At 38.2% G+C, this 26,524-nt stretch overlaps 2 protein-coding genes and 1 pseudogene across 2 annotated transcripts; 2 read left to right on the top strand and 1 right to left on the bottom strand.

The window, feature by feature from the left end:
- The first annotated feature begins 5,597 nt into the window (after positions 1-5,597).
- LOC121773911 lies at positions 5,598-7,466 on the top strand (annotated as a pseudogene).
- A 2,569-nt stretch (positions 7,467-10,035) lies between these two features.
- Positions 10,036-13,108, top strand: LOC121773910 (putative calcium-transporting ATPase 13, plasma membrane-type). The gene has a single exon (XM_042170831.1). The coding sequence runs from the start codon at positions 10,060-10,062 to the stop codon at positions 13,018-13,020; it is 2,961 nt and encodes a 986-aa protein (XP_042026765.1). The 5' UTR covers positions 10,036-10,059; the 3' UTR covers positions 13,021-13,108.
- Positions 13,109-16,451: 3,343 nt separating this feature from the next.
- Positions 16,452-25,587, bottom strand: LOC121773531 (ATP sulfurylase 1, chloroplastic-like). Its single transcript, XM_042170407.1, has 5 exons — positions 25,005-25,587; positions 17,341-17,746; positions 17,006-17,266; positions 16,843-16,929; positions 16,452-16,773 (listed from the first exon to the last, which is right to left on the bottom strand). Exons 1-5 carry the CDS (start codon positions 25,481-25,483, stop codon positions 16,636-16,638), a joined length of 1,371 nt encoding a protein of 456 aa, XP_042026341.1. The 5' UTR covers positions 25,484-25,587; the 3' UTR covers positions 16,452-16,635.
- Between the last annotated feature and the right edge of the window lie 937 nt (positions 25,588-26,524).

Here is a 26,524-nt window from a genome sequence, read left to right as displayed (position 1 = left end):
TGGGAATTAAATTAATATTAATGAGTTATGGGCATGAATTTGAATATTTATAAATTTTAGTCCAAATTTGCTATAAATCTAAATATTTGGTCATCAAATTTCGTAGCTGCACCTATTTAGGCGTTTTACATTAGTAGGAGTAACGTATATTTATTAAAGAATTTCAATTATTAGAAACAGTTACATAAGCTGAAGCATCAAAAGTTTTAATTGGGCTATGTGAAACGGATGAAGGTTGTTCATATGCTAAAAATTGAAATAATTTTATATCAAAGTTTGTGGAATGCATTAAATTGTCATCTGTACAGTTAAAACTTACAATATTCTATATATATCGCACTACTTTTTGAAAATGATGGAAAAGCAAAGCTCTACACTACACACAAAAGAAATTTATCCAGGCATTGAGATTTCTCACCGAGAAGAGAAGCGAGAGATGAGAGAGTCACACCGGGCGAAACAGCGGTCTAACTGGGTGACTCCACGCTGTCAAGAAGAAGAAGATGCATCGTTAGCGAAGATCCGACGAGTGATGGGTGGATGGCCGATAGTGAAGAAGAAAAGGGGTTGAGTACCGTAGGAATTTAGAGAAAGAGGTATGAAGAAGCAGCGGCACAAAAGGAGAAGATAAAAATGTGGCGGTGAAAGTTAAGGGAAGTAAATTAGGTTTGTATAATATTTATTGGGTTGTATAGTATTTATCTTTTACTATCATTTAACATGGTTGAGTTAAAAACCAATATTCAAAGCCCAACCAATATGATTTTTTTAATCTCTATAATATATTCTTAACTTATTGGTGTCGTTTCTTCTTTTAGTTGTTTAATCAACAATGTTATGAGACATATATATATATATATATATATATAAAAGGGTTTTGAAGAAAATAACAAAAATAGTACTCCACTAATAAATTTAGAAAGTTGAAAGGATTTCTTATCTAATGAACCCTAAACCCTAAGCTAAAAATAGTATCTCATGCATTCTAAATAATGTTCTTTACTATTCAAATAAAAATTAATATAAAAAGAATAATTTGTTGATAATTTTCATGTTAATTATGTATGAAAACTTAAATTTGTAATATTTAAACAAATGCATAATTATATTACATGATAATTACGGTGATAAAGATTTGTAAATATTAGAATTTTACTATTTTCATAAAACTCATTATAGCAATAAACAATTGAATTGTAAGAGATTTCTTTGTAGCGTATTTTAATTTTATGTAAAAATTTATTTATCGGCAAATATTTAATTAAAAGGTGAGTTTTGGCCAAATTTTGAATATCCATGAGTCCTGGGCAAAGTTTTTAGATATTTATAAGTTTTGGGTTTTTATATAATTGAATCATATTTTTGTGTAACTGCCATGCGTAAATTTGGATCAAACATTCTTTAATATTGTTTTATAATTTTTTTGACGAAAATTTACCAACAACGTTACATAAATGTTTTTAAAGATGATAATGTGAAGAGGTTGAAATTATAGATAATGTAACGTATAGCATTGACTGTTTTTAAGGATGATAAATGTGAACCGTTTCAGCCATTAAGAAAATATTGAAATTATCCTTCAATTTCATAAATTTCATGGTCAATTAGCATTTACTTTGAAACGGTTCTTCACTAATCTATGTGATGGCTATAAATATGTGTAATTGGCTAGCTGATGGCGATTCTTGTGTGAAGCGGCCATATTGGTAGTAGAGAATCCTACTGAAATTGATTAGGCATATTTTGATATTTAGAAATCGGAAGGGAGGATAGGATGAGTGGTGATGGTGATTTTTTTTTTTGGCAATTACCATGGAGGCATTGGATTCTTCTTTAGGGTGAGAATAGATGGTTGATTATTTGGTTCATTTGAGTCGTAGATTATAGTATTACTGTATTGATTCAATCATATTATGCTTTAGTAGGTTTATAGTTTATGGTATAAAGCTATAAAGGCCGACCCAATGTAAGATACCGAATACAGATCTAAAATCTCCAAAATAGAATAAATGATCAACAAAGTAAAATTGAACTGGGAGGGAGGGAGAATTTTATTGATATTTGGCTCATTTGTTGGTCATGATGAGTATATTTTAAAGTTAAGGGTTTAGGCTTTAAGTTTCAAGGTTTGGGTTTTTAGTGTATAGGGTCACTATATTGCAATGAAATGAAGATCGACTAGGAAGTGTCTAACCAGTGCAATCTTAAATTATTACAACGTAAACTTGCTCCTGCAGTTATAACTCAACGGTTAATTCATATTTTCACATAATTAAAAAGTGTTTTAATTTTAAGTCTAATATTGAAATGTCAAGACAATTTATTAAAATGTCAACACAAATATGTGTTGAAATTTTAACGTAATCGTATTGACATTTTAAAGAAAAGTTAGCATTTAAACGCATGTGGGGTTAATGTGATTGAAAAAGTATAATCCAAAGTAAGAGGATGTCGAATATTCTTTTGTTTATCATTTCACAAATTTTATTTCGCATAATGAAATAAATATGAAGAAATTAAAATGACCCGTGCATCGCACGGGCGTGATACTAGTTTAGTATAAAGTGAGAGCTGCTGGCAGGCAAAATATGATTGTGTAACATTGCTTTGGTTAATACTACAAAAATAAATTATTAAGCCATACTATTACTATTGAATTGCTGGAATTTTGACTGATTACAAAATCAGACTAAAATAATTATTTTATAATTTATTAGCATATTTTAATATCATAATATGAAAAATCATAATTTAATGAAGGGATATCGATTCCTAAATTATTAAAGTTTTGAATAAATAGGAAATTAAACTGGCTATGTGGCATTGTGAATGGGTTACAGGTGTCGCACCTCGTCAGCTGAGCCAATGGCGAGCAAAACCGCGTTGACAGCCATTTTTATGTCGTTTTGATATTGTAATTATTTTTTTAACAATTGTGTTTTTTGGAATAAAAAGGTTTATCGCAGTTCCCAAAGCTCAAAGCTGTTTATACTAGTATTAATTATTAATATGACTCTTAACCCAAAGTTTAGTTGTGAGAGAGTAATGGTGCTTGGTTGGAATGTTGACATCAAAACGAGTGTTTAATTATAAGTTTAGCTGTTTATGCAATGTTTTTTAAAAAAAACTTCATTTTATTGGAAGTTGAAAGTGCACAATATAAAATACTTAAAAAAAACTACAATTTCAGCTGCGATTACGTGCCCAAATTTTTTTCAACCATATTAGACATGAGCCGAGCATAGTCTTGTTGGTTGCGCATTGAGGCATGTCTATCTAGAACCTCGTTGTAGCCCATCGGTAATCCTCGAACGTGAGGCGGGGTCGCCGTGCTGGAGCTAGATCCAGCTTCATCATCGCCCCAATCGGTGATTCTTCCACATTCGTGTTCGACTATCATGTTATGCAAGATGATGCATGCATACATGACATCGGCGATGACGTCCTTGTACCAGAACCGCGACGGGCCTTCACTATTGCCCACCGCGCTTGGAGCACACCAAATGCCCGCTCAACATCCTTCCGCGCAGCCTCCTGCTTTTGCGCAAATAAAACTCTCTTCTCACCCATTAGGGCAGCTGATCGTTTTAAAAAAAACAGGTCACCTTGGGTATATGCCACCGGCTAAGTAGTACCCCATATGATGTTGGCGTCTGTTTGCAATGAACTCGATGGCCGGGCCGTTGCCATTGCATTGCTCGGTGAAGAGATATGATGAGTTCAGGACGTTGATGTAGTTGTTCGACCCCGCCACACCGAAGTAAGCATGCCAGATCCAGAGCCGATAGTCAGCGATGGCTTCGAGGATCATCGTCGGGTGGATGCCCTTGTATCCACTATTAAATTGGCCTCTCCACGCCATCGGGCAATTCTTCCACTCTCAGTGCGTACAATCTATGCTCCCTAGCATTCCAGGAAAGCCGTGCACCGTCTCGTGCATCTTCATCAGGGCCTGGCAATCGTCAGTAGTCGGCCTTCGCAAATATGTGTTGTTGTAAGCCTCCACAACTCCCCTACAAAATTTCTTCAGACACTCGCGGCCAGTTGTCTCCCCGACATGAAGGTACTCGTCGAACATGTCCGCCGTGGTTCCTCGGCAAAATAGTCTGCGAACAGACGTTGGTGAGCTAGGTCGTACTCGCGACGGACCTGCTCCGCCGCTTCACACTAGCGCTCCATTTCGGCCAAGCATTCCACTGCAGCCTCATGAACGCAATCGAACAAGGCCCGAGTCAAGGCCCGAGTAATGCCCTCTGAGGTACTCCGGTCGTCGCCGGGTCTCATTTTTTTAGTGAGAGAAAGATTAGTGTGTGGGGAAAAGAGAATTGATGAGAGATGAGAGAGAAAAGTGTGGAAAATGGAATGAAATGTGAGGTATATATAGATAAAAGAAATTAAAAAAATTTTAAAAAAAGGAAAACGCGTTGCATCGTCCGTGGTATCGTCCTCGTGACCCGCAATGGGGCGGACGATACCGCAGACGATGCATGTTCCGACACCATTTTCCGCAGACGATGCATCGGGCATCGTCCGCGGAGCTACAGTGGCGGACGATAGCACGCCCGATGCATCGGGTGGACTATCGTCCGCCCCACTTTGGATGCTCTCAATCATTATCCAACAAAATAATGCATCTGGCGGACTATCGTCCGCCCCACTTTGAATACTCTCAATCATTATCCAACAAAATAAACAAGATTAAGAGCTATACTCACATGCGTGGCACGTGCGAAACAGAAGGCAGATCCCCTCGTGCAAGAAGCGCGGCGTGGTCTTTGGTTTTGGCTGCAGAGTGTTTAAAACACGCTTTCCAATTTATACCTTATTTTGCCGATTCCTCTTCTAATTCTCCCCACTTGACTCCCTTGTTCCCTAACCATCAAATACTACAGCTGTAACAAAAAAAAACTAGATAAATAACCTCAAAATTTAAAGTTTATCATCATATTTATATCAATTCACCTCTATAATTACGTTTTTGACTCGACAACTTTTTTGTGGTCAAAGGAAATTATTTGTCTGTTTTTGCTACATTGTCTTGTCCTTATTTGATATTTCTACTATTGGTTTGAAAAATATGGTGAATTGGTGGAGAGATGATAATTTCATTCTAAATATCACTAATCACAAGTTGAAATGTTAAGCATTGCATAATAAAGCCGTCAATGAATTAGGTTATAGGGTCAACTTATATGTAAGTCTACAAATTAATATATTTGGGATAGTATTAAATATGTTGTGAAAATTTGGTAATGTTTTCACAAAAATATCAAATATTTGTCGTTTTCTGAACGAAGAAACTTAACAACAAAACACTCTAGATGTAGATCGATGATAACCTAATATATACATATACATATACATATACATGTACATTGAATTATAGGAGTAGTATGATTTAGATTTAGATTTAGATTCAAATTAAAGGGCATTAATTTTTCTACGTCACGAAAAAGGATTTGATGTGTGTGGGAGAGTTATTTCTTTTACTTGACACGCTAATAGTAGTATATTTCATCTTTTTGACTACTTATTTTATACTAAGTATATTTAAAGTTTAATGAAAAATGAATGTATTTACAAGGTTTTCTTGTCCCCTTCTGCCTTCCCTTACTACTTAAGCCCAGCCAGGATTGAGCTATACTCAACCATCCTCTCTCTCTCTCTCACACACACACACACACACACACACACACACACACACAACCTCATGGGAGAAATATTGAAGGAAGATCAGATAGTGGAGTTTCAAGAGGCCTTTAGCCTATTTGATAAAGATGGAGATGGTAATTAATAAACTACTTTTACTCTTTATTATTATTATTATTATTTTTTTTTTTGGAGATGTTTAAGGAGATTTTGATGATATATTAACATAACGGCAGGTTGCATTACCATCGAAGAATTGGCGACTGTAATAAGGTCGTTGGATCAAAACCCTACTGAGGAAGAACTCCAAGACATGATCAACGAAATTGATTCCAATGGAAATGGCACCATTGAGTTTTCCGAGTTCTTGAACCTCATGGAAAAGAAAATGAAGGTAACTAAATTACAAAATTATTTTTTCTTAAAAAAAAGCATATGATTATTTCTTTCTGATGATATCGATTGATTTTTTTGGCAGGAAACTGATGCAGAGGAGGAGCTTAAAGAGGCTTTCAAAGTGTTTGACAAGGATCAAAACGGCTACATCTCCGCTGAAGAGGTATCAATTAATCCATTACTTTTATTAAAAGAATTAAATCTATCTATAGAAACCCATTTTACATAATTTTGTGTAGGTGATGAATTTATTGTTTTCTTTATTTATTCATATCCATATTTTATTATATGCGTGTTTTTAGATGATAACTACGATTGCTCATCATCCGTAGTGACATTGTACTTGATAAGTACCATAATTTGATAACAATATTTTTTTATTTTCATCATATTCATTTATTACATTGATTTCCTCGTCCAATTTGGATTTTTGTCGCCTAGCAAAATTACAAAGTGGAAAAAAAGACGTGTATAAAATTAAATTTTTGTCTATAATCATTAGTCACATATTTTCATTTTGTGTAATCAGCAAAAATTAGTCATTCTCGTCTCTGTTTTATTACACCAATATTTTAGCATTAAAATTAACTGGTATCGTCTACTATCAGATTATTGGTAGTGGACGGAAGGAAGGAGTACAATTTTTTATGTTACCAAAATGGATATTTTGGCCCATACATTTATCATATTCTCTGAATTTTTAACATGGTGAAAATAAATAAAGAGACAATTTAATATAAATATTTTCTACAGTTGTACACATGAATTTATGAGTCAACCCAGTTTTTTTTATAGTCTTTCTGCACACATCCATCTCCAATATAATGAACTTTACCAAGCAGATGCACTTGGATCTACTTTGAACTTTACTTTCACTTTCACTTTCACTTTCACACTCACTTTCACTTTCACTTTCACTTTTTAATTAATATTTCCTTAATTAAATTATTAAAACTAATTAATACGAATTCGTGCAGCTTCGACGTGTGATGATCAACCTAGGGGAAAAATTAACAGATGAAGAGGTGGAGCAGATGATAAGGGAGGCTGATTTGGATGGGGATGGACAAGTTAATTACGATGAATTTGTGAAGATGATGATGGCTATTGGATAGAATTAAGAAGAAGAAGAAGAAGAAGAAGAAGAAGAAGAAGATTGGTTCAGATTATTTGTTAGTCTTATGTTTAATTAGTTTTAATTTGCTTCAATTGTCTGATTAAGGTTAAGCAGTTAAGCTTTTGTGTCTAGAGAAAACAAATAAAGAAAATGTGTCAGAATTAAGTAGGATTGGTTAATTAAGTTATTCGTTTGCAAAACAAAGGATGAGTGTATGGCTTTCTCAAGTCTGTACTACATAATTAGATTAGTTAATTTGTGATTGTATTCTTTATATTTTAGATAAAAAAAATAAAGTTAAATATTTATCCTCGCAAATTTAATTTAAATAGTAACTCCTAGTTTTAGCGAATGAAAATGGAACACCAAAATGATTCAAATAAAATGAAACTAATAACAAATGAAAACGAGACATTTTTTTTTGTATATTTATTTTTTTTCAACTATAAAACAGTACTTGTAATTAATGTAAAATTTTAAAAATGAGGCAAGAGAGGATTCAAAAATGAGTCTAACGGAATATTAAAAAAAACGACGGATGATTTATAATATATATTTAAATTTATTAATCTAAATATACTTTTGAGATTAGATGATGTAGTATTACATTTTCACTGTTAAATAAGAGTAGTAGTATTTCGTAGGAGTAGTTTGAAGCCCAAATTTCTGTTTCACTGTTATTTAAAAGCCCAATAACCTTACATTAGCCCAAAGTAAATGGGCTTAGTGGATTAATATTGAGCCCGTTATTATTATTTTTATCGGACAAAGAAAGAAGAACCAATTAATTTTGAGATATGTAAATATTTAAATAGTGATTCATGTCAAGCATAAGCTAGTATTTATGCAATGAAAAAATATAATAAATATAAAGTTTCCCTAAATAAAATGTTAAGTTATGAACCAAAAAGATCTGAAACGATGATGAAACGTAACTTAGTTGATAAGATATTTTTCTTAATCTAATAGATTAAAGGGTTCGAGTCAGCACTAGAATACTTTTTGAAAAACTTTGTGCCGACAGCTCCTCCCTCATTTCCGAGTAATTTCTTATGTGATAAATGAATTATTTATCAAAATATATTATAATTAACCTAAATTAGTTTTATCAACTCATCTATCATTCATAATAAACTCTTTCTTTTATTTAAGTGGAATAGTAACCACACCATGTACATACCCCATAGATTATTACTATAAAAATTATGTAGTGCGTCTAATGTTACAAATATGGAGTGGATGAGATTATATGTACTAAATAAACAAACATGACAAAAAATAAAATCAAGAAATATAATTAATTAGTTTTAACAACATATACAAATACACAACTAAAAAAGTACAAAATTCAATATGGAGTGGATGAGAAGGTATCAACAATTGAAGAAATGAATGCAATAACACAGCAGAATCCCTATGCAATTTCTCAAAAGAGGCATCTTGATTATAATAAATAATTATCCGTTAATAGCTTTGAAATTACATCCATTATATATTTAATACTCATTCAATTCCCTTTTTCCCATTTTCTTTCTCTTTTCTCCTTCTTCTGCCTTATCTTCTTATTTATTTATAATTTATTGTAGGGTAGTATATGGAAAATATCAACACATATCAACAAGAAATATCAACACATATCAAAGCAGATTCCATAATCACAAGAAAGGAATAAATCAAAAGTGCCCGTTGTTAAGACATCACTTCAATTGAAGTTTCCAAATTCTAATTTGAAATTTACACATATTTTTCATATATTCGGGCTGTATTTTCTTTTAATATCCTTTTTTTCATTTCGTATTTTCCCCCAATTTATTCTCTATTTCCACTTTTAGTTTGCAAGGGTTCCACGAAATAGATGCACCATTTCTTGACAAATGAGTGAAATGATGTTGTAGGTAGTGTGTTCCAATCGGAATTACATAAAATTGCATCATATAATCAACATAGATGTATCAAAGGAAAACATACATAAATGTAATAGATACAATCGTGCACACACAATGCAACACCAACTAATCCACTGAACACATACACGCACACAAGTTGGGACACACCGATACAAATGCAACACTCACACACTACACACAACACACACACTTACTCATAGTATAAATAAATAAGTTAAAAGTAATATTCATATCAAATTTAAGTTAAGTTCATCTAAAATATAAGAGAACTTATGCTTAATTTCTTAGTTCAAAAGATATCATTAATTGATAGCACTTTAATCAAAACAAGTAGTAGTAAAATAAAATCTATCTATACAGTATAAGACAAGAGTTTTGGAGATATTTAATAGAATGTCATTTTATTTAACTATTTATGTATTGATTAAAATTATTTTTTATTACTAGATTATGGTTTGAAATGTCAAAAATATTACTATTATAGCTCATTTAATTGAATTTCAAAAGTCATCCAGTCAATTAATAAAGAATACAAAAAGCTTAAAGGTAATTGAATTTTAAAAATATTAGTAACTTATTTTTAAATTTAATGCAAAACTAATTTGAATTCACTAATAACAATGATATTTATAAAATAAGACAACTTGATTAAAAAAATATTTAAATAAATACTATAATTATGTAATATGATGAACATGAATAAAGATTAATTTATAGTAATATTTATAAACTCATTAATAATTATGTTATCAAAAATTATAATTGTAATAGACCGTGTGAAATACCAAATAAACTTAGTAACCAAGTAATTGCAAGTAGAGTAAATAACAATATCCTATAATCCTTAATCACAAAAATTATAATTGTAATACACCGCATTACACGTCGCTATCAACATCTTACTACTATATATACTCATTATATCTACACCTCCAAAATCATTCACAATTCACAAACCTTAAAACAATTTTCAATTACCAAAAAACTATTATGTCAGCAATCATCACTGGGCTCCTGCTTCATCACCATGAACCCATGCATTTTCATGCCTCAATAACCCCAAACAAAAAAAAATGGCACAAAGCCTTCGCCGCCATCTACTGCTCCAGAGCCTTCCTCTCCACCACCGCCGTCGCCGTCGTCGTCGACCACCACCTCTCCCACCTCGTCAAGAACAAAAACCTTCTCCAACTCTCCCTCCTGAAGGGCCCCCACGGCGTCGCCGCCGCCCTCAAAACCAACCCCCTCCACGGCATCACCGGCGACGACCAAGACCTCGCCGCCCGAAAAACAGCCTTCGGCACCAACACCTACCCTTTCCCCCCATCAAAAACCTTCCTCCACTTCGTCATCGAAGCCTTCAAGGATCCCACCATCCTCATCTTACTCGCCTGCGCCGCTCTCTCCCTCGGCTTCGGCATCAAAGAACACGGCATAAAGGAAGGCTGGTACGACGGCGGCAGCATCTTCGTCGCCGTCTTCCTCGTCATCTCCGTCTCCGCCGTCAGCAACTTCAGACAGAGCAGACAGTTTGATAAGCTCTCAAAAATAAGCAGTAATGTTTTAATAGAAGTCGTTAGAAGCGGAAGGAGGCAAGAGGTCTCGATATACGACGTCGTTGTGGGCGACGTCGTATGCTTAAACATCGGCGATCAAGTCCCAGCAGACGGCCTCTTTATCGAAGGCCACTCTCTGCAGGTGGATGAGTCTAGCATGACCGGTGAGAGCGACATCGTGGATGTCGATATTCGTGCCAATCCTTTTCTATTTTCCGGTACGAAGGTGGCGGACGGGTACGGGAAAATGGTGGTGACGAGTGTTGGGATGGACACTCTGTGGGGGGAGATGATGAGTAGGATAAGCAAGGATGATACGGATGAGGAGACGCCGCTGCAGAGCAGGCTCAACAAGCTCACTTCCTCGATTGGGAAGCTCGGGTTGGCTGTAGCATTTCTTGTTCTTGTGGTGTTGATGATTCGTTATTTTACGGGGAATACAGAGGATGAGAATGGGGTGAGGGAGTTTAATGGAAAGAGGACTAAAGCAGATGATGTGATTAATTCTGTTGTAGGGATTGTTGCTGCTGCGGTGACGATTGTTGTGGTGGCTATACCTGAAGGTTTGCCTCTTGCTGTCACCCTCACTCTTGCTTATTCTATGAAGAGGATGATGGCTGATCAATCCATGGTGAGGAAGCTCTCCGCTTGCGAAACCATGGGCTCTGCTACTACTATCTGCACGGATAAGACGGGTACACTGACTATGAATAAGATGATGGTGACGAAGTTTTGGTTAGGGAAGGAGTGTTTTGAAGAGGGAATGAATGTTGGGAGGAGTGTTGTTGAGCTGCTTCGTGAGGGTGTTGGCCTTAACACGACGGGTGGTGTGTACGCGTCTGATGAATGGGTGGAATTCTCTGGTAGCCCGACTGAGAAGGCGATTCTGTCGTGGGCTGTGGCGGAGATGGGGATGGATATGGAGGAAGTGAAGAGGGGATGTGAGATTCTTCATGTGGAGGCATTCAATTCTGAGAAGAAGAGGAGTGGTGTTTTGGTGAAGAGGGATCATGAATTTCATGTGCATTGGAAAGGAGCAGCTGAGATGATCCTTGCAATGTGCTCACATTACTATGATTTGGAGGGTAACAAAAAAGGTTTGGATGATGAAGAGAGATTGCAATTCAATCATATTATTCAAGGAATGGCTGCTTCTAGCCTTAGATGCATTGCATTTGCACATAAACAGAGTGATGAGATGAATCTTGAAACAGAGAAGAAAATTGAAGAAGATGGTATGATTCTACTAGGTTTAGTAGGGATAAAAGATCCATGCCGGCCGGGGGTGAAGAAGGCCGTTGAAGATTGCCAGTATGCCGGTGTTGATGTGAAGATGATCACCGGTGACAACGTGTTCACGGCCAAGGCCATAGCCGTGGAGTGTGGGATACTCCGTCTAGGCCAAGATTTAGACGGATGTGTGGTTGAAGGAGCTGAGTTTCGTTCGTACACGGATGAGGAGCGGATGGAGAGGGTCGAGGCCATTCGCGTGATGGCAAGATCCTCCCCATTGGACAAGCTCCTCATGGTGCAGTGCTTGAAGAGGCTCGGACATGTGGTGGCAGTCACAGGAGACGGGACGAACGATGCACCGGCCTTAAAAGAGGCGGACATAGGCCTGTCGATGGGGATCCAAGGCACAGAGGTGGCGAAGGAGAGTTCTGATATAGTGATCATGGATGATAACTTTGCTTCAGTGGTGACAGTGCTAAAATGGGGGAGGTGTGTTTACAACAACATACAGAAGTTCATTCAGTTCCAGTTGACTGTCAATGTGGCGGCGTTGACGGTCAACTTTGTGGCGGCGGTCTCGGCGGGGGAGGTTCCTCTGACGGCGGTGCAGCTGCTGTGGGTGAATCTGATCATGGACACGCTCGGGGCGCTGGCGCTGGCGACGGAGAGGCCTGCGAGGGAGCTGATGGAGAAACGGCCCGTGGGGAGGCACGAGGCGCTGATCAGTAATGTGATGTGGAGGAATGTGATGGCTCAAGCTGTGTATCAGATTGTGGTGTTGTTGGTGCTGCAGTTTGGAGGGGAGGGTGTGTTTGGGGTGAGTGAAAAGGTGAAGAATACGTTGGTATTTAATGCATTTGTGATGTGTCAGGTGTTTAACGAGTTCAATGCGAGGAAGCTTGAAAAGAGGAATGTGTTTGAAGGGTTGCATAAGAACAAGTTGTTTGTGGGGATTGTGGGAGTGACAGTGGTTCTTCAAGTGGTGATGGTGGAGCTTTTGAATAAGTTTGCTGATACAGAGAGGCTGAATTTGGGAGAATGGGGGATATGTGTTGGGATTGGGGCACTTTCATGGCCTCTAGCTTGGCTTGTCAAGCTTATACCAGTTCCACAAAGGCCATTTTTCGGTTATGTTTGTTTCAAGAGGTGGAGAGGTGCATGAGACTAGTGGAGATTTGGGCATTACTACAATTTATTTATTTGTTTTTTAATACTATGATTGGATTCCTTTCTTTATATTTTTCTGGAGATTTGGGCATTACTACAATTTATTTATTTGTTTTTTAATACTATGATTGGATTCCTTTCTTTATATTTTTTCATGTAGTATATATAGTTTGGAATATAGTAGTAGAGTGATTTCTTGATTCAATAGTCAAATACAATACCAAGAGTTGAAGTATTTTCACTAGTCCGTAATCAAGTTTCCTGACACCAACAACGCCTGTATATATCCAAAGTCCAAATCATACACACATTGTACACACTTTTTACACACACATTCACCATTTCTCTATTTTTTTTTGTCTCGGCATCGACAAATCGCCGCCGACGTGGTCTCTCTGCTGCCCCTCACCTCACACGCAACCTCCTTTTCTCCCATTACCTTCGTCAATCACCATTGAAATGGGATTCAAAATCGAAGCTCTAACGCCCACCCAATACCCTAAATCTTACGAAATTAATGTAATAATTCATTTTATCTTGTAGGATGATTGATCCTCTAATGACATTTGTCTCTTGATTTTAATCTTATGTTGTTAATTGGTTATGAAATTATGATAGCATTGGTGTATGGATTTGATTTGACTTTAAATTATCAAGTTATTTTGGAATCATTTTGAAATTTGTAAGTCCCTAGATAACTCTGTTTTTCTTGCTTTATCTTTTGCCCATAATTGCACTCCCCCATTCCCTCATAATTGATGCGAAACTTTTTGGCACGAAGTTTAAGAAATAGATATTAAGTGTGTTAAATAAATAGATAAATAGTAGAGAAAATAAAGTAAAAAGTGAATAAAGTAGAGATAATAAAGTAAGAGAGAGTAAAGTAAGAAAGAGGAAAAAGTTATTTTTTATGGAAATGGCTCAACTATGAGGGAATTTTCTGAAATGATAAAATGGCTCAACTATAAGGGAACGGTGGGAGTATTTTGTAAACATGGAAAAACTGGTGACAGTAATTCTTTTATAAGAATTCAACATAAAAAATTCTGTAGGAACTACTCCCTCCGTCCCACTTAAGATTGCCACATTCTTGAGTGACACGGAATTTTAGAAAGTGTTGTTAGATGGAATAAAGTAGAGAGGAAAAAAGTAGTTGAATATTTTAATGAAGAGAGTGAAGAGATGAGGTTATTTCTAAAATTGGAAAGTGGTAATCTTGGTTGGGACAAACAAAAAAAGGAAAGATGGTCATCTTGAATGGGACAGAGTGAATACTCACATTACGTTTGTCTTATCGATTTTTACTTCCCTAGTACTCCTTCTGTCCCATTCAATATGACCACCTTTCCTTTTAGCGCGTTGACCTCCTAAGTTTTGTGAGCACTATTTCGAAGGAAGCTTCTTTAAATCATACGCCAGCACATCTATAACAGTACTATATAAAGTGGAATATCGGCCACATTATATACACACGGTATATAAATCAAAAAGAAAAAAACTAAGAGCATCCACAGCGGCGAGCAATTGCTCGCTCGTCCGTCCGTTCGTGCCAGCGGCGCGGCACCGCTGTCCGCCGCTGCACTCTTGCCGCTGGCACGGCGCTGCTCGATACATCGAGCACGTCCGTGCCTGCGAGCAGGCGACATGGCGCGTTCTGATTGGCCAACGGCATATCCGTTGGAATTTTTTTTAAAATCGAAAAAAATACCAAAAAAAAAAAATTTCACCGTCCCAAAAAATGGCCCTTTTTTGCCTGTTTTTCTGTATTTTTTTTAAATTTTTTTGAAATTTTCCCCCCAAAATCATATATGAATACACATTCATCATCCATTTTTCACATCAAATCATCTCTCATTCATATTTTTCATACAACTTATCTACACCTTCATCTCTCACTCAAAACCTCAAATGGATTTCACACATCTCATTGCGGAAGCGGAGCGCGAAGAACAAGAATACTACGAACAACATCGTGCCGCTTATGAAGCATATGTCGCAGCGAATACCCCCGCCCCTCCTCCTCAACCAACTAGATCAACTCGCCACTACATCCATCGTGACCGGGAGGGAGCCCACGAAAGGCTCATTGCCGACTATTTTTTCGACCAGCTGCGGTTTCCGGAAGATTACTTTAGGAGCCGTTTTCGCATGTCAAAGCGCTTGTTCATGCGTATTGTCAACACATTGTCCGCCCGTGTTGAATACTTCCAAACAGGTCCAGATGCAGCCGGTCGGCTACTCAGGGGCGCTGACCCCGAACCTCCGTCTAGTCATAACGAATTCAAATAAGTATATACTCCGCACTTTCAACTTATTTGATGTCTCATTATGATCACGTTGATCAATCAAGTTAATCCAAATACACTAAAATATCCAACACTGCCCACCCATAAAACTCTACTATTTTCGTACGGTAATAAAATTTATAAGGGGTATTAACTATCATTATTTCTTGTTATGCAAGTCAGGCTGTCGATCATAGATTCTTTTTTCTTGTGGGAGTGACTGTAGCTCTTCAAGTGGTGATGGTGGAATTGTTGAATAAGTTTGCTGATACAGAGAGGCTGAATTTGTGTTGGGATTGGGGCACTTTCTTAGTTTCAACAAGTGGAGAGGTGCATGAAGACTAGAAATTTGTGCATCAATTCCATTTATTTCTTTGTTTTTTATTCTTGGGTTGGATCCTTGTTCTTGATTGCTTCTTTGTATTAATTAGAGTATTTGTTTGCAATATAGTACACTGATTTTTTTTAGTAACAATGCTTTTTTCGATTATTTTTATTGATATTGTGAAAATAGTTCAATGTTTCAATTGGCATTTCACTTAATTTATATGTCTGCTACTCTGTTTGGTTGCACGCTAATTATAAGAATGCTTTTCATATAAATTGGAAATCGCTATCAAAATCAAAAACCCTTCACGTAAAATCAACTACGGACCCCCAAAATAACATAATCGAACCAATCAATTTCAGAATCCCTAATTCAATTAAATAGCACCTCAAAACTTGACATAATTCAAAAATTCTATTTCAAACCAACAAAATTGACAAACTTCAAATCCCTAATTCAACATTCAAACCAACAAAGTTATTACAATGAGGGACCAACAACAACACAACATAATAACCGACAAAAAACATATAAATAGTAAATCAAAGAGCTCACCTCGACATTTCCCTCAACTACGGGACTACAATCTCCAAAGTAGCCAACCGAAATTGTCATTGCTCAGTACTTTTTCAAAAAATCTAAGAATCCAAGCAGAAGTTGCACGATATTTCACTTAGGGTTTGAGAAGAGATTGGGGAAATAGCCTACAACAATGAGCTGTAAATAAGGTTGAGAATGTTTCAGAATATAAGTCAATTTAGTGTGAAAAATCTGCAAGAGAGGGATGGGATACATATGATATCAGTTTGCATATAAATCAAACCATGGGAATTTATTATACAAAGAGGAATGACTGTTTAGTACTAGCACACTATATTACATCTGTAGCAATGGTACATTATATATTACATCACACATTAGAGATTATTGAGGAAGATAATTTAGAAGCATAACATATTATACAGAGTGATGATCTACATCATCATCATCATCAACATCAAGCAGCAAGTGGCTGAGGCACCCGGCCGTTGCTGGCCGGAGCCAGACTCTCATAGTATTCCACCAACACTTTCCACCCACCGGGGCACATGAATCCGTCCGGAGGGCTCTCCCGATTCTTAGCCAAGCTCCGCATCTGCCAACGAACAACGAGGTTACAATCGTAAAATCAACACTCACTCTGATCACTACCATCAAGCATTACCTTAGTCCCAGATATGAACACAAAGTCTTGAGCCCTTGATGGATCAAAGAATGCCATCTTACTCTGTGTCTTGTCATAGGCAGCCACCTTCACCCAAAAAACAATCAATACTATTTAAAAATATTGATGTTTCAATTCAACACATTTATAATAATTCATTCACCTTGAAAGGCAATATGTTGAGGCGCTCCAGCCCTGGGGCCATGCTCAGCACCTTCTTCCCGTGATCAGCATCGTAGAGGTCTCGTTTCTCGATAGGGTGAGCCATCCCGGCAGGGTCACGGCCGACTATGTAGAAGTTCGCACCAGCATTGATCCTAGCCTTGGCATGCCACTGCACCTCAGTAGGCCCCGCGTAGTGCATCGGAGACGGGAATATAGACACCACCGTAGTCTCCGGATCAAGCACTCCATCTTCAAGAACCTAACACAACACAATAGATTAACATTTCAGCTCAAATTCTTCCACTTAAAAATCAATTTCTTGATTTTGATGACCTTTTCATGTTGCTTCATGCGCCAAGTAAGTGGAACATCATCCTCTTTAGTGTAACCACCCAAAGGATGCAGCAACAGAACTGGATTCTTGTATCCCATGTCAAGCAGGCGACGACGAGTGTCGGTCATGAGCAGGGCGTGGCCGTTGTGCACCGGGTTCCTCAGCTGGAAGGCAAACACCGCGTCTGCATCGCGCCTCTCAAACTCGTGGCGGAGCTGGGAGGGGGAGAGGCGGAACCGGTCCAATCCGTCGTTGTACTTGATCGGCTTTACGACCTCAAGGTCACCGCCAATCAGCCAGTTTCCGGCACCACTAATGGCCTTCTCAGCATAGGGAAGGCCACCTGCTGTGGTGCCCCAAGTCCTTGCTATTCTTTCTTCTTTATTGTGTTTGTATATCTCAATGCTACACTTGCAAAAACAGCATAATACTTTAGTATAAATGTAACATCTCAAAAACTAAAACTTGCAAGAATTCAATGTAAAATACAGAGAAATCACTACATCCCAAGATTATTTGTCTTTGAGCATATTACTCAAGTTAATATCTGTTGAGAAGAGATCACACAAAATCAGGAACCTAATATGTGTGATTGGTAAATCATACCATAGATAGAATACAATTGAATGTTAATTAGGTTTACCATGTATAGTTTTTAAACCTAGCCTATATAATACCTCATATCTTGTACATTATTTAAGTAAGTGAGATTGAATACAATTACCGTCTTCTACATGGCACCAGAGCAGGAAAACGATCCTAGGCTCAGAAAAACTTCATCATAGCCCAAACATACCAATTCCCGACCTTTTCAGCCAAGAACAAATCCAGAAATCGATCTCTACAGCCAGAAACATGTCAGAAGAAGACAAACCCAATCCAGATCAGACAAAAAGTTTGAGAAACAGTAAGGGGATCACAGTAGCGTTCAAGCTGAACGGCAGAAACTACCCTTATGGTCAAGATTGATCAAAGTGAAGATAGGAGGCCGGGGGGCCTATACCTACATCAAAGACGAACCTCCAAGCCCCGGGAGCAAGGGCTTTGAGGAATGGGAGGAGAATGACCTCATAGTGTTCTCCTGGATAGTGGATAACATTGAGGACGACATCATCTCCGACTTTGCGCACCACCAAACATCGAAGGCTTTGTGGGATAGCCTCGCCGTGACATTTGAAAACAAGGCAGATAAGTATTTGATTTACGATCTAGAGGAGAAAGTAATTGCAATCAGACAGGGAAATATGGATTTAGAGACCTATTACCGAAAAATCCACGGACTGTGGATCAACATAGATCGTTGCCAGAGACAACCCGTGACCTGCTGTGACAAAGAGATCGACCAATACAGAATACACTCAAACGAAAAACGCTTGGTGAAGTTCTTAACAGGGTTGAATCAGGAATATGATTCAATCAGACGAGAAATCTTGAAAGAGGACCCTTACCCATCAGTGGAGGCAGCCTACGGGTGGGTGAAGACGGAGGCGGCTCGACGTCGAATCATGCCACCAACGTCCGCCGCACCCACCACCGCAGACGCCGACGGCGAAATAGACGATTCATCATCTGGGGGAATCGGACATGGACTAGCTGCACAGAGCAACCGCCCACCGCACCGAAACGGGCCACCGCAACGCCTCGCAGCCACCACAGCCACCGGCCGACCAAACCACCGCCCTGACACTTCAAAGTTATGGTGTTCTCATTGTGGAAAACAAAAACACACATGGGAAACCTGCTTCAAACGATTGGGGTATCCGGAGTGGTGGGAGGAGAGACAGAAAGCGAGAGGTGCACCGGCCCAAGCGAAATTCGCCGCGGGAATGAGCGACGGCGAGGGACAGTCGCGACCAGGGGATACCAGAAATCAGAGGGAAACCGGTGGCGGCGGCTCAGGAATCCGTCAGGAAGGACGCTCCGATGGCGGCGGCGTACGAGGCGTCGGAAACCTCGCCGAGCGGACGGGATTCGGATATGGCGAAAATCGGACGACGGCGCCTCAACAAGGAGGTAAAGGGTTTGGTCAAACACCAAACCCTAATAACTCTAGCCATTTACAGTTTATACCTCATAAGTTTGAAATATTAGAAAAACGACCCCATTTTTTGAAAAAACGCCCCCCTGACTTGCTGAAATATAAAAATGACCCCACACCTTGGCTGAAAATCCGAAAGAACCCCAATACATGTAATTATGTGTCAGAAAACCCCTTTGCACCCTTACAAAATAGTTCCGCTGCATTCCTTGTTGAAAATATGACTGATACGTATACGAAAGGGTGGATTTTTTATTGTGGGGCGACTGACACTATGACTCCGGAAAAAAGGGATTTTGTTGACTTTAATAATGAGGTTACTAAAACATTTATTCGAACTGCTAGTGGCGACTTAATTACTGTTGAGGGCTCCGGGACTATTGAAATATCTCCTACACTTCGTCTTAGGAATTGTTTATATGTCCCCACATTATCTCAACGACTGATGTCTATTAGTCATGTAACCAAGGAATTGAATTGTACTCTTCTGATGCATCCGGATTTCTGTATCTTGCAGGATATTCAGACGAGGAGGATTCTTGGGCGTGGCACTGAGAAGCATGGACTCTACTACGTGGACGAGATAGCTCAAACTGGTAGTGCGATGCTGGCTCACGGATCCACGAAACAAGAGACTTGGCTCTGACACCGACGACTAGGACACCCCTCCCCTGGTTACTTTAAACTTCTTTTTCCGAACATTTCTATTCCTACTGACTTCACTTGTGAAACTTGTGTTTTGGCCAAGAGCCACAGACAGTCGTTTAAACCTTCAAATACTAGAATGAATTCCATGTTTTCTTTAGTACATTCCGATGTGTGGGGGCCTGCCCCGATTATTGGTGGGAATGGGTTTAGATATTTTGTGATATTTGTTGATGATTGTACTAGGATGACATGGATTTATTTTTTAAAGCATAAGTCTGAAGTATTCGAGAGATTTGTCTCATTCCTCAAACTTGTCCAAACACAATTTCATACTACCATTCAAACCCTTAGGTCCGACAATGGGAGGGAATTTATTAACAGTGCCATGACCCAACTCTGCAAAGACAAGGGAATAATCCACCAAACTTCCTGCGCCTATACACCTGAACAGAACGGGGTTGCCGAAAGAAAGAACCGAACCATCCTTGAGATAACTCGAGCCCTAATGATCGAATCTAAAGTCCCAAAACACTTCTGGCCCGAAGCCGTCGCTACCTCTATCTACCTTATCAACCGCTTACCTACTAAAATCCTTCGCATGAAGACCCCGCTTGATACCCTGTCCAAATTAGCTAAAATTCCAGACTACCTAAACCTCTCACCCAAAGTCTTTGGATGTACTGTTTACGTTCATATCCCAAAACATGAAAGATCTAAACTATCACCTTGTGCTACCAAATGTGTCTTCGTAGGGTACGGGCTAAACCAAAAGGGTTATCGTTGTTATGACCCTCTTACCACAAAGATCACTACCACCATGAATTGTAACTTCTTGGAAACCGAATTCTTTTACCACCAAACCCACCTTAGTAGTCAGGGGGAGAGTAACTCGAGTAGTACAGTAGACTATCTAAGTTGGGTTGTGCCAGTTCCAAACTCTTCGATTGAGGATCCACCAGAACCCGCTGTCACTACCGCCGAGCAGGTCTCTCCACAAGAGCCAACTCATCCACCTCAGACTCCTCCTCCGACGATATCCGAGGTAATTCCTGAGGTAATTCCTGAGCCCAATCCCACTTCCATATCGGTTTCCACTGACCCAGTTAACACTGAACCTCGAGAGGAGGATGATAATGTTATTGATGGAGACACAGGACGGTATACACTTCCCTATCGGAGTACAAGGGGAGTACCACCAAAACGATATTCCCCAGAAAAGATTGGCAAGAAGAGTCGCTATGGAGTGGCGAATTTTGTGAAAGGAAATCTGACCAAAATGGCCCGAGCGTTTGAGGCTGCATTGTATGAAGAGGAAGAGGTTCCACAGTCAGCCGAGGAAGCTATGAAAATTAAACACTGGAGAGAAGCAATGTTTACTGAAATGAAGGCATTAATGAAGAATAATACGTGGGTGAAAGGGAAGCTACCCGAAGGAGTGAGGACTGTTGGGTGCAGATGGGTGTTCACCATTAAACGAAGGCCAGATGGCACGATAGAAAGATACAAAGCCCGACTTGTTGCAAAGGGATACACCCAGACGTATGGCATAGACTATGATGAAACCTTCTCCCCAGTGGCAAAGATCAACACCGTTAGAGTCCTATTCTCGATTGCCGCACACAAGGATTGGCCACTTCATCAGTTTGATGTGACCAATGCCTTTCTTCATGGAGAGTTGCCAAAGCCAGTATATATGGAACCTCCACCTGGCTTCACGGGAGAATTTCAAGATGGAGAGATCTGCCACCTAAAGAAGACATTATACGGACTGAAACAGTCTCCACGTGCATGGTTCGGAAGATTCACCGAAGTGATGAAAAAATATAGGTACAAGCAAAGCATCTCCGACCACACTCTGTTCCTAAAAAAGAAAGATGGTAAGATCACGTGCCTCATTATATATGTCGATGATATGATCATTACAGGAGATGATACAGATGAGATAGCGGAGCTAAAGAAAAACTTGTTTCAAGAATTTGAGATGAAAAACTTGGGACTGTTGAAGTATTTCTTGGGAATAGAAGTTCTACGATCAAAAAGGGGAATATTTATCAATCAGAGGAAATATGTATTGGATTTGCTGGCCGAAGTTGGGATGATAGATTGCAAACCAGCAGACACTCCGATGGTCCAGAATCACGGACTACAGATGAAGGAAGGAGCCAAGCCAACAGATAGAGGGAGATATCAGAGACTAGTCGGGAAGCTGATCTACCTTTCCCACACAAGGCCAGACATTGCCTATGCTGTTGGAGTAGTGAGTCAGTTTATGCATGCTCCCCAAGAAGAACACTGGGAAGCAGTTTTGAGAATTGTTCGATACTTGAAGGGGACGGCTGATCACGGGCTCATATTTGAAAAACACGGGCACATGGAGATACATGGATTTACTGATGCAGATTGGGCAGGGAATCCGAACGACAGGAAGTCGACTGCAGGATACTTTACCTTTGTTGGAGGTAACCTGGTCACGTGGAGAAGTAAGAAGCAAAAAGTTGTGGCACTCTCCAGTGCAGAAGCAGAGTTTCGAGGAATTAGAAGTGGGTTGACGGAGGTATTGTGGCTAAGGAAACTAATGAACGAATTGGACATGTGCCCAGTCCAACCAGTTAGACTCTTTTGTGACAACAAGGCGGCAATTAGCATTTCGGAGAACCCCGTGCAGCATGATCGAACCAAGCATGTTGAAGTAGATAGGCACTTCATAAAGGAGAACATCGAAGCAAAGATAGTTGAGATGCCATACGTCAAATCCGAAGATCAACTAGCCGATATCCTGACGAAGGCGGTGAACTCGAAATCATTTCAGGAAGTACTAGGCAAGTTGAGTATCGGAAAGTCCCGTTACTAAACTTGAGGGGGAGTGTTGAGAAGAGATCACACAAAATCAGGAACCTAATATGTGTGATTGGTAAATCATACCATAGATAGAATACAATTGAATGTTAATTAGGTTTACCATGTATAGTTTTTAAACCTAGCCTATATAATACCTCATATCTTGTACATTATTTAAGTAAGTGAGATTGAATACAATTACCGTCTTCTACAATATCAATAGTAACAACAAGAAGTCAGCATTCACTGATTAGTATGTAAACAGTGGATTACTTTATATAATGATTGCCACGTAAATGTCCATTAAACTCCATTATTAATTCAAAAACTGGATAAAATCATGTGACATATTCTAACTATAGTTAAACTTCTCTCAGATAATCCACTAATTTTGTCTTGGCATATTCAGATAAAGACATGAGAAAACATCACATGTGTAAAACATCTACAACTTGATCACTATGATGGAGATAACTGTAGAAAAAGTAGTCTTCCATCATAACCGAAAGCAAATTAAGCAATATTTATACTCGAAATACCTAACAACTTTGGGATTTACAAAAACTTCCATTTATTTTCTATCCAAAAAAAGTACACCTTCCCTAAAACAAAACTTTCATCGTTTTCAAATATGATGCCTAGATGTCTCATTTCTAAATTAAGTTAATTTGAAAACATTCAATTCAAATAATAATATTCTCTCCGTCCCCTACATTTTACTCCCTCCGTCTCCCAATTTAAGAGTCACATTTTGCTATTTAAGTTCGTCCCACTTTAAGAGTCACATTTAGAATTTATCATATTTGGACATAAAATTTAACCTCATTGTTTATCAAATTTACACTCAAATGCCATTACTTTCATAAAAATAAAACAAAACAAAATCCTAAACATATAAAAAGTCAAAAGGGTTTCACTTTCCACTACACCTCACTTCAATTATTACACATTCAAACAACCACTACCTCACTTCAATCATTACACACTCTACCAATTTCTTAAAATCTGTGTCATAACTAAATCTTACTCTTAAACTGGGACGGAGAGAGTATCATATTTTGACCGGACAGGGATTCTAAGAAATGTACTCTAATAAAAGTGGATTGAAAAAGTTAGTAGAATGTGGATTATACTTTTATATATTACTATTAGTTTATAATAAATTTGAGTGGAAATGAGTTAATGGAATGTGGGGTCTACTACCCAAAATGGTAAAAAATGAAATGTGACAAATTTTGTGGGACTGACGAGGAAGTAATAAAGGCTAATAGCAAAAAAAAATACATTGTCAATTCGGGTCTTTACCACCAACATCGAATATGTTAAAAAAATATACTACGAACTTTTAGCATGTACGCAGTCAATTTCTCACAAAATCAAATTTCGATGGCATGCTGGAATATCCAAAGCGATGTTGTCATGGTCTAATATAGCTCAAAATGTTTAACTAGACCAAAACGACACTGTTTGTCAAAAAAATAAATAAAATTTTCAAATTACATGTCAAAATCCATCTAATTAATAATTAAAACGATAGCGTTTAAATGTATTGACTTTTCATTTAACACTAATTTTGTCATGTGTACATCATTTAACATTTTATGCTACACAGAATTCAATTTTTCTATAATACTTGACCGTTGAAAATTGACTACACTCTTGCACCACATTCAAAATGGGTGGTATAGAGTATAGACTATATACCTGAATTAGTGTATTTTTCGGCTATCTAACCCTAATAATAATAAATACTATAGTTGTGCTACTCTTTTGAAAAAACATCCCAACTATTTATCATTTACCAGATTTATTAACATATGATAGTCAAACTATTAGTACTATATTTAGCTATATTTATACTTATATGTGATATTCGGTTATCTAAATAAAATAGTACTCCTATCAAATTATAATCTGATTAAATTGTGAGACTATTTTAGTTGAGGACATTAGTTATGACTAATTATCACATCATTATTCATCTCGGATTGAACTGTGAGATTCAATCTAGTGAACCAAACACACTACATATTTAATCCCGAGATAAGAACAACCCCTATATTCATTCAGAAATCACCTATGATCAAATTCAAAAAAGTACTAGCAAAAAAGAAGAATAAATAGGAAAAAATTCCTTACTCGCTCAAAATAGCGACGAGATCGCCACCGTCGTCGACCAGTGCGACGGCGGTGGACGACCCGACCCGGCTCTTCTGGAGGTCGTCGAGGGCGAGCACGATGGGCACGGACATGTTGACCCGCGACCCGTCGTGGAGACGGAGCGAGGAAAAATGAAGCGTTTGGAGGAACTCAGACTCTCTCATGAAGCCACGGAGGGGGCTGGCCCACCCCTCGCTCAGCACGTGCACCCACTGCAGGTCCACCGCCGACAGCCTGATCTTCGGCAGCTGCTCCGCCGCCTTCACCTTCGACAGCTTCTCCGATTCCTTCACCATGAGCTCCACCAGTGTCCCGCCGTCGGGCTCGATCAGGGAGGCCCGGATGCGGGGTCTCGGGGCAGGTCGGGTGAGAATGGAATGGGGTTTTGGGAGGTTAGGGAAATGGAGGGAAGGGGTTGGGGTTTTGAGGTGAAGAGATGCCCATGTAATGGCTGCCATTTTTGGTTCTGGTTTTGTGTAGGGGCTTGTTTACTTAATAGTGTTTGGAGAGAGGAGATTGTGTTTTTTCCTATTGAAATATTGTGAGTGGTGTAATTAGTGGAGTGATTATGGAAATTATTATTTAAGTTGTAATACATTTATTTGGATTTGCAATGGTCCCGTGAATAATTGAGCATTTTTTTCATGTAATTTGTACAGTAAATCAAATTGGTTATACCGGATTCGGAGGGTATACTGCTAGATTATTAGGTCATTAGAAGTATATGTGCAACATAGTGGAGAAGAAAAACAATTTAAATGTAGTGGGGAAGTGTAAAGTGTGTTTAGTTTGGAAGTATTGAGGATTTTTATAATGTTAGAAATTTAAAATTTGAGGCAAAATTGGGGGGATGAACCTGGACTCTATTAGCTCAAGGTGTAAATACTAATTGTTCTCTAAGTATGTGTATTTGGACAAATGCATAACCCAAAGCATTTAGTGGATACAACTTTTATTTTCTTAAAAAATTGAACTTGTTACGAGGCTGTTTTTGGAGCATCATGCCCGTGACTTAGTTTATTCGTTCTTGCTTAATTAGTTGATTAGATTCCTCCAAAACTTTAATACATCTTAAGTGAATTGACGAATTTAAAATTAGGAGTATTTAATTATTAGTTGCGGCTGTCCGCCCACAAGTCTTTCTCCACCATGCAAAAACTCATCAATTTAGAGGTGTTTTAAAATTTTAGACGATTATTTTGTTCAAACTAGCCTAAAAATTATCCAAAACAGTTCTGATTTAGAATTTATTATGGTTTTTTAGTCAATATTTTAATAGAATTTGGTTGAGGATAGTTAATAGTACTATATATAATTGCAGTTCAACTGTTCGATTGAAAATTTTATAATAAGATCTTCACTCCAAATTTTGCTATAGGTTTCGCTTTTAGATATTGGAAATTTTATAATAAGATCTTCACTCCATGCAGATAAAGAAGTTATTTATTGGACGTCAATTCTACGTGTTAAGAATTAGGTAAGAAACTAAGAGTAGTGTT

Source organism: Salvia splendens, chromosome 17 (genome assembly GCF_004379255.2).
Source record: "Salvia splendens isolate huo1 chromosome 17, SspV2, whole genome shotgun sequence".
Taxonomy (NCBI): Eukaryota; Viridiplantae; Streptophyta; class Magnoliopsida; order Lamiales; family Lamiaceae; genus Salvia; species Salvia splendens.
The sequence above is the reverse complement of the archived record's forward strand: the minus strand, read 5'-3'. Positions and strand labels throughout refer to the sequence as shown.

Coding starts and splice junctions, on each gene's coding strand:
- LOC121773531 (XM_042170407.1), bottom strand. CDS start 25,483: ATGGCAGCCATTACATGGGCATCTCTTCACCTCAAAACCCCAACCCCT. Junction 17,747..25,004: donor CTCGTCGCTATTTTGAGCGA/GTAAGGAATTTT, acceptor TTGCAAGTGTAG/CATTGAGATATACAAACACA. Junction 17,267..17,340: donor GCATGAAGCAACATGAAAAG/GTCATCAAAATC, acceptor GTGTTGTGTTAG/GTTCTTGAAGATGGAGTGCT.
- LOC121773910 (XM_042170831.1), top strand. CDS start 10,060: ATGTCAGCAATCATCACTGGGCTCCTGCTTCATCACCATGAACCCATG.